Genomic DNA, 13416 nt, shown 5'->3' on the forward strand with positions numbered 1-13416 from the left:
TCTCTGGAAAGTTCTGTGACCCGCCTCCCATTATCACACTCCCAAACGGTCGAGAGTTTTGGCACGTTCGGACTGACGGTACAAGTTGGGCGTGTGGTGTCCGTCCCTGCGTCTGAAATATAAACCTTCTCGTGAAGCAAACTTGTTTTTGAGCAGAACGATGACTGCAGGAGAAGAGAAAAGCGAGCAGCAGATCGCTATCGAGGGGGAAGATATCAGCCCCAAGAAAGATGGAGGAGTTCTAAAGGTAAGAAAGAGCCGGAATTAGCAGCCAGCAATCCTACCGCTCCAAACAACACACACACACACACACACACACAAATAATGGGGTGAAATCAGTGATAACTCATAAATCCTGCACCAGCTTTGGCCAGAGTAAATATCTGGATATGGTTATCTTTGAAAGCAGCGTACAACAGGAGGCTGTCTGTCTGTCTGTCTCTAGGTCAACCATATACACGAGGTGCCTTTAAGTATATTTCCACTGAACCACGAAAGCTGTTAGCTGCATCTGAGGCCACTTTGCCGCTGTTTGTAAAATGGTTGATTCAATCGCGTGGAATTGGTTGCCTCACATGCAGACGGTTGGTCGGTGATTAATTACACCCCGCCTTGCGCTCCATTTCCCTCGGGTTTCTGTTCTCCAAGGCGCCACTGCAGAGCCTCAAGCGGGTCGTGCCCGAGCCACACATTACTGTGGCTTTCAGTGCGAATGGCCCCACTCCAGCCAGGCCCCTTCCTGTAGGCAGACACCAGACACCAGACACCGGCACCTCTCCATAATGTCCCAGGAAACAACCAGCACCCAATATAGGTCCTAGCGTCATACGATTCTACTTCAGGTTTCCTATTTGAATCCCTGGATTCTAGTTAAATAGGTTTTCTCTCCACTCGCTATACTTTACCTCAGACTGTGAAAGGATTTTACTAAACATCATAATGAAACTTAACACATTTTAGAACAGTGGTGGATTTTGAAAGTTAACAAAGAGACGGTGAAATCCAGTTAGCCTGGATTTCAATGTTAACTTGATACGGAGGTGACGTTAAGTTAACGACAGTTGAGAGGGAGAGAGGACCTCGTCAGTTCACAATTTTAACGGCACAGGCCATTCAGCCCATCGTGTCTGCATCAACTCTCCAAATGAGCATTATAACCTAGTGCTATTGCCTTCCCTTTTCCCCATATCTCTGCACATTGTTTCTATTCAAATAATCATCTAATGCCCTCTTGAATGCCTCGATTGAAACTGCCTCCACTACACTTGCAGTGCATTCCAGACCCTAACCACTCCTTATGTAAAGAAGTTTTTTCTCATGTCACATTTGCTCCTTTTGCAAATCACTTTAAATCTGTGCCCTCTTGTTCCTGATCCTTTTGCATGCACTCTGTCCTGCCCCTTCATGATTTTGAACGTCTCTATCAAATCTCCTCTTAGCTGCCTTCTGTCCAAGGAGAACAGTCCCAACCTCTCCAATCGATCTCATAACTGAAGTTACTCATCCATGGAATCATTCTACCACAGACTAGAGTTGTACTGGCTGTCACAGGCCTGACATCTTAGTGATCTCCCTACTTTATAATTTGAAAATTAAGAGCTTAATTTTTCCTGCTGCCTGGATCCTGTGTAAAATGAGCTTTGGCACTCTGAGCCAAGTTCAGAGCAAATTCCACTGTGTAAAACTGGCTGTAGTTCAGCAAGATTTGGTAAATCTATAAGGATAGCTGTTCTAATCCAGAAAGCCAGTTGGTGAAAGATTGAACTAGAGCCAGCCTTTTTAAACTATTTTTTACAGGTTACACATTATAAGCCCACACCACCTATCCCAATAAGCACAGTTTTGGTCTGTCTAGTTTTGGGGGCACAATGAATACCCATTTAATGTTCACCACCTGCATACAATTAAATATAAGCCATTGTTAATTGCGAGAGCAATGGAAATGGTACAGAGTTCTGATTAGAGCATGTAGAAGTGCCGGACACTGGCTCTTTGTAGTTAATTTTTTTAGTGTTCGGTTCCTGAAGATCCACATCTTCGACAAGCTCAAATTAATCAGAATTATTGTCTTAAAAGCTACTTCCTATGTGATATACAGGATATGATGGAGAATAATAGAATTAGAAAAATAAACAGTAATCAGACATACTCTTAAAGTGATTTTCATAAGATATATTTAAAATCCCTTAGCGCCTTTTAACTTAGTTATTTATAACTTCAGGTGACTTGTATGATTAATCCTAAAAATATGTTTAACCACTAATCTTTCCCTCCCTTTCCTCTTACAGCTGATAAAAAAGGATGGCACTGGTGATGACACTCCAATGACAGGAGATAAGGTCTCTGTCCACTATACTGGAGTGCTGTTAGATGGAACTAAATTTGACTCTAGCAGAGACCGAGATGACTATTTCACATTTGACCTTGGCAAAGGTAAGGTACTTGTGATTCCTTGTGTTACTTGAATTTTCCTGCCACTAGAACAGCAAGGGCAGGAATTTGCTCAGATTCTTCTGTTCCATCGCTGTAACTTCACCAGAAATGCACTCGAAAGCCCATTTACACATGTCAGTTCAAAACGAACACCAGAGACAGGTGGATAACTGGTTTTGTTTCGTGAACATCTTTTCAGTTTTTGTTTAGGGGAAAATGCTTATATAGTGGTTATTGAGGCTTTTCAGAGGTACTATATTGTATACATTGGATTATATATATAAACCCTGATCTTAGTTTAATTAAGATTACTGTTTTTGGTTGCAACTTAAAATCTGGTTCGCACCAAGTAGAGGAATGTCATGTAGAAGCTATGAAATCTCCAAATGGGCGGGGAAGAATTGGACAGGAGAGTCTCTGAGTATTCTTCATGGCTTTTTGCCAGCAATTTAGAAGACTGTGTGTTGCAGACTAGGTATAGGCTGTTTGCAATATTGTTGTAATATCCTTTATTTAACCTTTACTGTTGTTGAGCTAGAAGTTCTTGATGGGGTAATAGAATCCTACCGGTGCAGGGTTTGATGGAGCTTTGAATTCTTCAAGGGAAGTGATGTTGATTCTGCAGAATAAACCCTTTGTGATCACAGAGTTTCATAGCATGAGTTAGAAGCAGGTTCAATGTCTGCCTCTCAGCTTTCCTATTAAGCACTCCCAAGTAACACTGCATTAAATTCCTGCACATTGCCCTGTTCGCAAGGCATAGCACAAGCTGTACATGTGGAAAATCATGTTCTAATCTTACTCCAGTAACGTCCATTACTCTTTCCTCAGAAATATTTAATAATTATTTTTGTATTATCCAAGAATTGTCAGCAATATTGTACCGTGGGTTCAAAATACTGGGAGCTAGATTGATCATTTCAGATAGAATCCTTAAAGCATCAGAGACATTGCAAAGCTGATATGATAACGATACAGTGTTCTTATTGAAATGCAGATAGTGTTAGAATCCACTAACTGACCCATTTCCCCGTGAAGGTTTATTTTTACATATGTGATATTCTATTGTATGAAGGTGGGAGCCAGCTTGCATTTATATTGATTTTCGTGTGACATAAAATTACTTCCCCCCAAGCAAAAGTCTACTTGGACTGAAGGTGCTTCATTGTTTCTGTTGAGGGAATTGCACATTGACAAAGGGACTGAGGTATCAACTTTCCTCACTTTGAACAGGGCAAGTTATTAAAGCATGGGACGTTGCTGTGGCCACCATGAAGATCAATGAAGTCTGCCAGATCATCTGTAAGCCAGAATATGCCTATGGCTCTGCAGGTAGCCCGCCAAAAATTCCACCCAATGCCACTCTTGTGTTTGAGGTACCCACTTTTTTAAAAATTACTTTCTCTTCTTTTCAACAGGACTATATGACTATATCTAAATATTTGCACCCTGAATGTTTTTTGCTAATTGTTGAAAAATTGACTCTTCTCCTGTTTGAATTTGTAATTTAATTTTAGAAGTTGTTAACTATCTCGAATCATATAACAGCATCATTATTGTGTGATTAGCTGAGGGAAATCTGATCTCAGAGAAGAACAATTGCTGCATGCCATTTTGACTCTCAAACAAGCTTTGGCATCATTGCTACTTGATTGTCTACTGTACAAGGTTTGTTACTATCTTAAATGCCATTTCTGATTAACAATAACGTAAAGGGTTATGGAGATAGTGTAGGTAAAAGGCATTGAAGTGTTCAATCAGCCACGATTGTACTGAATGGCGGAGCAGGCTCGACGAGCTGAATGGCCTTCTGATCCTATAAAATATTCAGTGATGGGAATTTTATTGTGTGTATAACTCAATGTCCCATATCCTCAAATCAAGAAACAGACATGGTAGAAAGGATCAAGAGTGTCTAAGGTAAAGAATACATCCTGAATTGTTGTAAATTCTCCATGATGATGACATGGTATGTGATAATATTTGACACCATTTCCATTATTCTTCACACTTTTTAAGATCGAGCTTTTTGAAATCAAAGCAGAAGATCTGACAGAGGAGGAAGATGGTGGAATTATTCGCCGAATCCGAAAGAAGGGAGAAAGTTACTCTAAACCTAATGAGGGAGCATCTGTTGAGAGTGAGAAACTAATTTTTACTCTTATAATTTTTTGCTAATGTCTATTCTTCCAGAGTGATTATTTGCAAGCTATGTCAACACATGTGCACCTGGTAGAGGGGGCCAGTCCTGAAGACAGTGTCACACTCCCATGTTGATCTCATTTGCTGCTGTGCATGCACCAAGCCAGAGTCAGCGGCCTGACCTATGTTTCTTGTCATCCACTTTTTGTCAAGAGAAATCGTAGAATTGTGGGGTGGGTGGGTGAAAGGTTAGGAACTTGGGGTGCAGGGAAGTTGTGGGAGAGGGGAAAGGCCTGGGAGGGCAGAGCAGGGGAAAAGTGAAGGCATGGAGCTAGGGGAATTCTGGCCCAGAGTTCTTGACCTCAGTAGGTTGGGAAGAATATGGTAAGGAACTTGGAGGTTATTATGGAACTAGGGAGAATGAGGAGAGACAATATAAACTAAATGGTACAATATTAAAAGGACGGGGAAACCTGCAGGTGTACATGTATAAATTTCTTGGGGTGGCAAGACATATCGAAAGGGCTGTTTAAAAAGCTTACAGGATCCTTGCTTTATTGATAGAAGCATAATGTACACAAGAAATGAAATTTAACTAAAACTTTATAAGTGCTGTTTAACTTCAGTTGGGGGGGTTCTGTGGCCAATTCTGGGCATCACACTTTAGGAAGGATGTCAAGGCCTTGGAAAGGGTGCAGGGTAAATTTACTAGAATGGTAAAAAGCTGTTACATGGACAGACTTGAGAAACTGGGGTTGTTCTCAAAAAGTGTAAATGTATTCTCTCTTCTTACCACTATATGTTAGATTTATGTTTTATTGCAGGAAGTGACTATTCCAGTGTTCCCCTGGTCAGCCCCCCATCTTCCACCCTCAATGAACTTAAGCTCATCTAAAACTCTGCTGCATGTATCTTAACTTGCAGTAAGTCCTATTCACTCATCACCCCTGTGCTCACTAACTTACATTGGCCACCAGTGCAGCAAGGCCTCAAATTTTAAGTTCTCCTCATGTTGAAATTTCTCCATTCCTCACTCCTTCCTATCTGAACCAGGAGTGTTCCTGACCCAGTGCTTTCCTCTGAAAGTAGTGGTAGCACTTGTGTTTTATAGACTGCCTGACAATGACCTGATCAAATTACACATTGAATTATTTTACAACAGGCAGGATTAAATTACACATTCCAGACAAACTCTTCAGTTTCCTCGGAAGACCAGGCACACCTATCAGAAATCTACTCCAACCCCTCCCCTTCTTTCCTCAGGAAGTCCCTTGGGGTTGAGGGTGACTTGCTTCCACTCCTGTTCAATGTGTTCTGAGATGGCTCATGTATCCAATATATGATCTGCTGACTAGTCAGGGCAGGTGATGCTTGGGCAGGGTTGGATAAGTGAGTTAAGTTTGTGCACTCTCTGGTGCCTCAGCTTTGCCTCTGAGAGACTTTGTTGAGAACATGCAATGTGGTGCCTTCCCAAATGAACCTTTTCCGTTTTGGTTGGTCACAAGCCAGGAACTACCGTGAGGTGGGGGTGGGTGGCATGTGGTGTTTGACATCTTCAGGGATGCTTTGAGGACATCCCTGAAGTGTTTCCATTGTCCTCCTGGGAGTCTCTTACCAAGATCGAGTTCCAAGTAAAGTAGTTGCTTCAGGAATCTGGTGTCAGGCATACAAATGATATGTCCTGTCCAGCAGAGCTAGTTTTGAGTGATTAGTGCCTTGATGCTGGACATGATGTCTTGGAAGAGGATGCTTCTGTTGGGCCACTTTTCTTGGCCATTGTATTTGGAAGATCTTGCGGAGGCACTGCTGGTGGTACTTTTCCAGTGCTTTGAGGTGCCTGCTGTAAATCATACAAATTTCAGCAGCATATAGGAATGCAGAGATCACTGCCCAGCAAACCATGATCTTGGCCTCGGGTTTGAGATCCTGGCCCAATCCATTTATAGTGCAAATAAATGCTACCCTTCTCTGTGTTTCATCTGAACACTGTGGAAAAATTAGTGAGAGAGGAAGGACAACTCCTTGGGTAATGAGGATAAAATGCTGATCTGTAGTGGAAAGCCTAGTGTTCATTTCTCCATTGAGGATATCTGGAGAGTCACAAATAAAATGATTCTTTCTATTTAACAATATCCTTATGAGTGGAAAGTTGATTTGAGTCTGTTTTAATTCATCAGGATTTCCCTTCCACCACTGCTCAAAGTCCATTCCATGTTGATTAATGCCACAAGGCTATAGCAAAAACAGATGAGTGTACTAGGACAGAACAAAGAAAAACTATCCTGTTATTGTATAAGACCTTCGTTTTGCTTGATCTGCAATATCCTGCCCAGTTTTGGTCCCTCCACATGATATGGATAGAGAGAGACCCTCTAAAGTTCAAAGGAGTGTTATGTGATTGCCTAGTTTAGAAGCCCTTAGCTACGATGATAGGCTTAGAGCTGGGTCTATATTTCTCTGGGGGAAAAAACAGACTGAGGGAATTCACTTGGGATCTTGAAAAAAAATGGATTAGATTTGGCCTACATCAAAAACAAAATACTGGAAAAACTCAGCATAAGGACTCGAAATGTAAACTCTGTCTTTCTCTCCACAGATGCTGTTAGACCTGCTGAGTTTTTCCAGCTTTTTCTGTTTTTGTTTCAGATTTCCAGCATTCGCAGTATTTTGCTTTTATCTTAGATTTAGCCTATATGGATAACTGTTTTAGTTAGATTAGGGAAGACCAAAGGGCATGACTACAAGTTACAAAAGCATAGGTCTAGGTTAGTTATCAAGAGGTTTTTTTGTGGAGCATCAACACCCATTGGAACAAGATGCCGTCTCTTGCAGTGTATACAGATTTGCTGCAAACCTTCAAAAGTGAACTTGACAAGTTCCTAACTGAGTAACATCACAACATTCAGGATTTAGGTGGAGTATTAGGGGGGCGGTGTCTCCCATTCACAGGTCTCCTGCAACTTGTTTGATCAACTTCAAGGGTCAGATGGAATTTCCAGAATTTTTCCGTACTAAATTTAATGTAGAGTCTCTTCGCCCCTGCCAGACAGTTGCATGGCTGGAAGAGTTAGTTGGGTGAGTGTGGTCATTATTTACTTAGGTTGCACCAGGACAATATATAATAGAATTGATGGCCCAGCTGATCTTTTCTGACTAATTTTCATGTCTTTTTGGGTGAAGAAAACCCTCCTGATCGGTCCAAATGTTGCCTTTTATTACTTTAAACCTTTTTGTCCCTTTGTCTTATTCCCAGTTTAGTTTAAAGTAGTATTTCAGATTAATCTTTTTAATAACATCTACAATGAGATTTAGAGTGACTCAGCTCAGCTCTGTAACCCTTTTTAAGTTTCAGGTTTGCTAGGGATATTCTCTTGAGTGAATGCAGTACTGTATATTCCAGTAAGCTTCTTGTGTTCAGTGGTGTATCTGTATGACTTGATATCTGAACTAGGTGTTGTGCCTCCTGCAAATGCAGTTCTCCAGTGGTTCTGACTCCAGAGGTTCTGATGGTACAGCAAGACAAGGCCAGTTATGAGATGATAAACTGCTTTATTTTGCAGGCAGCAAATGAACATACAGAATAATAGTTAGAATCAACTTTGACGAGCTTCACTTAATTTTCGCCTGTGTCCTCAAATAAATGTAGAAGTAACCATGTTTCTAGTCCTATTCATGGGCTGACTTCATTATTTTTGGCATTATCTTTCCTTCTAGGCAGCTCCAAACTGTGAAAACTGACCTGCAACTTAGCTCCCAACTCTAGGTCCAAGCCTGGACTTTAGCTGCTTATTTTAAAAGATGTCTGCCTATATAAAATTTATTCCTCTTCCAGAAAATGTCTTAAACTCCTTCTCTGTTCACAGATCCTGACACTTAACCTAGCACGTTTTCAGCAGGTATTTCATGTTGGGTTTATATGAATAGAATTATTTCCACCATAATGATTGTAGTTCTCTTGTTTGGCTAAATTGATTAATATTCCTGCTGGTGTGGCCAACATAAGGATGGTTAACTTATTAACACTTCAACTCCCCTTCTCCCATCTAAGTGGCTGCAGCCTTGTGGCATTTTAAACCTGTGAAAATACACTTATATAAAGATTCATAATTCTAACTTATTCCTTTCTATGACAAAAACTTTAGCCTGGGGCTGCGAGGGACCCAATTTCTGTGTGTCACCACTAACTGAGGACTTACCAATAGAGAGGCTGTGTTCTGACAAGGGGAGACTTACAGCAGTATGGGCTGAAAATCACAAGCAAACTAATATACAAGCAGAAAACATATTAACTGCCTTCACCCACACCAGATGCATCACATTGACTTGTTGGACACAGATTAAAGCTTCAGAGGAACTCGGAGGAGGTTTGGCCCCCCCTAGGCCTTACAGATACCTTGGGAGAGCTGAAGGCCAGGGGAGTAAACCCTGACAAAATATCTGGCGTGGAGCCCAAAGGCAGGTTGATGTCCAAATATGTCATCTTTCTGGGAACTCTTGGAACCAAGCCCGTGCTAATAGTGCTTTGTATTCCTCTGGACTTGATTGGGGAGGTCGAGAACAGGACCCTGACTTATGGGCAGTCCTGGGTCTCCATAAGTTTTTCCCAGGCTTGCGCCCTAGAGAGGACACGCCAGTTTCACTTCAGAGCATTAACACAACCTGGGAGACAGCAGTTACAAATGATAATCCCAACTTGATTGGCTTACAGAACAGGTGATACATCTGTCTCCAACAGTGGTAGGTACCATCGTGTCCCACTGGACAGCTGCCCACCTCAAGTCGGGCAGACCCCGCCCAACTCGAAAGTGCTTCAATAGTTGCTTGGAGCTTAAAGTCACCCATCAACAAGTGGATGGAATCCATCACACCAGGCAAACAAACAAAAAGAAAAAAATGCCAGCCCTTTGATTGGCAAGCTGGAATGCATGCAAGACACCTGTGGCATGCAACTTAATAGGATGAACATTTGACATAGCTTTCCTACAATGGACCAGGCTCGCCAAGAGTGGATCACTGAAAGAAAAACATTACACATTCATCTGGCAAGGGATGAGTTCAGAGGAAGTGTGAGCAAGGTGTAGACTTCACTGTAAGGAACTCGCTACTCTCGAGATTAGAGAGTAACAGACAGTTACCATTACTAGATGGTAACAGAACCCACAGAAGGTTCAAGAGATGTTCTCTCCATCTGCCTCTCAACTCGAACAGGACCAGCCACCCTACACTGTGCTCCAAAATAGAGGCGAAAGACCAGTTCCAGGAGGTGCTTGACACTGCCATCAGAAGAATCCCTAAGTCAGAACATCTTTACCTACTGGGAGATTTCAAACAAGAGTGGGCACAGACCATGAGACATGGCTTCTGCCTCGGACATCATGGCCTGGGAAAGACAAATGAGAATGGACAGAGATTACTTGAGCTTTGCTGCTACCATGAACATTGGGTAACCAACACCTTTCAGAACAAACCATTGACACAAGGTGTCCTGGAGACATCCCAGATCAAGGTATTGGTACTAGCTGGATCTGATCATCACCAGGCACAACTCTCTGATCATGATTCTCAATTTGCCTTACATTGTAATGTATTATTCCGTGAGTATGATCGTGTCAGGCAATTGCCTGACATAGTCATTCTCATGGAATTATAGCTTACAGACAATGGTCCCAGACACCATCATCACTATCCCTGGGTATGTCCTGTCCCATTGCAGGACAAACCTGGCAAAGGTGGCAACACAGTGGTATATATTTGGGAGGGAGTTGCCCCGGGAGTCCTAAACATCAACTCTGGTCCCCATGAAGTCTCATTGCATCAGATCAAACGTGGACAAGGAAACCTGCTGATGAATCTGTACTCCTCCATGTTGAGCACCACTTGGAGAAAGCACTGAGGGTGGCATGGGCTCAGAATGTACTCTGGATTAATAATAATATAAATAATGACTTCAATATTAATAGTGACTTCAGTGTGTGTCCATCACCAAGGGTGGCTCGGTAACACCACTACGGGCCGAGTCGTTAGGACATAGCTGCTAGACTGGGCCTGCGGCAGGTGGTATGTGAACCTGCTTGCCACAAATGCATCCATCCGTGAAAGTACCAGTAGGAGTGACCACCGCACGGTCCTTGTGGAGACAGAGTCTCAACTTTACATTGAGGATACCTTCCATTGTGTTGTGTGGCACTACCGCCAAGCTAAATGGGATGGATTTCAGACAGATCTAGCAACTTACGACTGGGCAACCATTAAGCAACTGCAGGCCATCAGTGGCAGCAGATTTATCTCAACCACAATCTGTAACCTCATGGCCTGGCATATCACCCACTCTACCATTAAAACTAAGTCGGGATCAACCCTGGTTCAAAGTGCAAGAGGGCGGGAACAGCACCAGGCATACCTAAAATTGAGCCGTCGACCTGGTGAAGCTACAATACGACTACTTGTGTGCTAAACAGCATAAGCAGCAAGTGATAGACAAAAATAAGTGATTCCACAACCAACAGATTGGATCTAAGCTCTGTAGCCCTGCCACGTTCAGTCATGAATGGTGGTGGACAATTAACTCACTAGAGGAGGTGGCTCCACAAATATCCCCAAATCAATGATGGGGAGCCCAGCACATCAGTGCAAAAGATAAGGCTAAAGCATTTGCAACAATCTTCAGCCAGAAGTGCCAAGTGGATGATCCATCTCAGCCTCCACCAGAAGTCCCCAGCATCACAGATTCCAGTCTTCAGCCAATTAATTTCACTCCACATGATATCAAGTAACGGCTGAAGGCACTGGATACTGCAAAGGCTATGGGCCCTGATAATTCTGGCAATAGTACTGAAGACCTCTCCTTCAGAACTTGCCACACCTCTAGCCCAGCTGTTCCAGTACAGCTACAACACTGGCATCTACCCAGCAAAGTGGAAAATTGCCTGGGTACGCCCTGTACACACGAAGCAGGACAAATCCAACCCGGCCATTTCCTGCCCCATCAGTCTACACCGATGATCAGTAAAGTGATGGAATGGGTCATCAACAGTGCTACCAAGTGGCACTTGTGTAGCAATAACCTGCTCACTGATGCTCAGTTTGTGTTCTGCCAGGGCCACTCAGCTCCTGACCTCATTACAGCATTGGTTCAAACATGGACAAAAGAGCTGAACTCCAGAGGTGAGGTGAGAGTGACTGCCCTTGACGTCAAGGCAGCATTTGACCGAGTGTTAAGGAACCCTAGCAAAATTGGAATCACTGGGAATCTGGGGGAACTCTCTGTTGGTTGGAGTCGTACCTAGCAGACTTGAAGATGGTTGTTGGAGGTCATTCATATAAGTTCCAGGGCATCGCTGCAGGAGTTCCTCAGGGGAGGCCCAACCATCTTCAGCTGCTTTATCAATGACCTACGTTCCATCATCAGGTCAGAATGTGGATGTTTGCACAATGTGCACCATTTGCAGCTCCTCGGGTACTGGAGCAGTCCATGTCCGAATGCAGCAAGACCTGCACAATATCCAGGCTTGGGCTGGCAAGTGGTAAGTAACATTCGTGCTACAGAAAGAGCCATGCAATGACCATCTCCAGTTAGAGAGAATCTAACCATTGCCACTTGACATTCAATGGTATTACCAGCGCTGAAACTCCCACTATCAACATCCTGAGGGTTACCATTGACCAGAAACTGAACTGGACTAGCCATATAAATACTGGTTATAAGAGCAGGTCAGAGGCTATGAATCCTATGATAAGTAACTCATCTCCTGACTCCTCACAGCCTGTCCACTTGCTTGGATGAGTGCAACTCAACAACACACAGGAACCTTGAATCCATCAAGGACAAAGCAGTCCATTTGATTAGCACCCCATCCAGAAACGTACACTCCCTCCACCACCGAGGCATGGTGGCAGCATGTGTACCATCTACAAGATGCACTGCAGGAACTCACCAAGCCTTCTTAGACAGCACCTTCCAAATCCACGACAGCTACCATCTAGAAGGACAAAGGCAACAGTTGCATAGGAACACCAGCACCTGGAACTTCCCCTCCAAGCCACACACCATCCTGACTTGGAAATATATTGCCGTTATTTCACTGTTGCTGGAACTGCCTCACTAACAGCACTGTTGGTATACCTACATCACAGGGACTGCAGCAGTTCAAGAAGGCAGCTCATCACCAACACCTTCTCAAGGTGCAATTAGGGATGGGTAATAAATGCGGGCCTGGCCAGCGCCATCCACACCTCATGAATGGATTTTTTTAAAAACACTCGCAACTACCACAGTGCTGACTGATTCTAATCATTCCTGGTGTACACTAGAATGAGGTGGCCAACTTTGTAGTGTTTATTCAAAGCAGTAATGTCATTCTAATATCATACTACCTAACCAGATTTTTTTTAAAAAACGTTCCTAACTTGATTGAACAGGCCCTCTCCAGCATTCCCAGAGTGCAAATGAGATGGAACATACTTTGAGATAATACCTGCACTCTCAAGCTATGCGAAATGAGCAAGAAAGTGCTGACTGGTTCAAGGCTAACATCATTGTGGTGGAACTGTCATTTAAGCCAAGTGGTCCGCTCATTAATTATAAGAGAAATCTGAGTGAGGAGACTCGATGCACTAAGAGCCATTGGGAGTAAAGTCCAACAGACTGCTAGGCAGTGCGCCACTGACTACTGGTTACAATTTTGCCCATATGTACAGTTATCATTTTGACACAGTGAATACTAGGGGCATGAATGAAGGCATCAAAAAGGCAGCATGTCCATCAGCAAAGAAAATGGTTCCATTGAAAAGAAAGTTGGGGAGGTCGTCTCCGACTGTAATAGACAGCTGGTGAGATGGTGG

At 43.1% G+C, this 13416-nt stretch overlaps 1 protein-coding gene across 2 annotated transcripts in view; it reads left to right on the forward strand.

Moving 5' to 3' along the window:
- Positions 1 to 13416, forward strand: part of fkbp4 (FKBP prolyl isomerase 4) — a 37430-nt gene continuing 24014 nt past the window's right edge. Inside the window, exons 1-4 of one of the 2 annotated variants that reach the window (XM_041215839.1) lie at positions 1 to 247; positions 2289 to 2433; positions 3667 to 3809; positions 4453 to 4573. In XM_041215839.1, coding sequence (XP_041071773.1) covers positions 161 to 247; positions 2289 to 2433; positions 3667 to 3809; positions 4453 to 4573 — 496 coding nt within the window. In that variant the 5' untranslated portion in view covers positions 1 to 160. The remainder of the gene's footprint in view (positions 248 to 2288; positions 2434 to 3666; positions 3810 to 4452; positions 4574 to 13416) is intronic. The other variant, XM_041215838.1, reaches the window with a different exon arrangement.

Source organism: Carcharodon carcharias, chromosome 21, assembly GCF_017639515.1.
Source record: "Carcharodon carcharias isolate sCarCar2 chromosome 21, sCarCar2.pri, whole genome shotgun sequence".
Classification (NCBI taxonomy): domain Eukaryota; kingdom Metazoa; phylum Chordata; class Chondrichthyes; order Lamniformes; family Lamnidae; genus Carcharodon; species Carcharodon carcharias.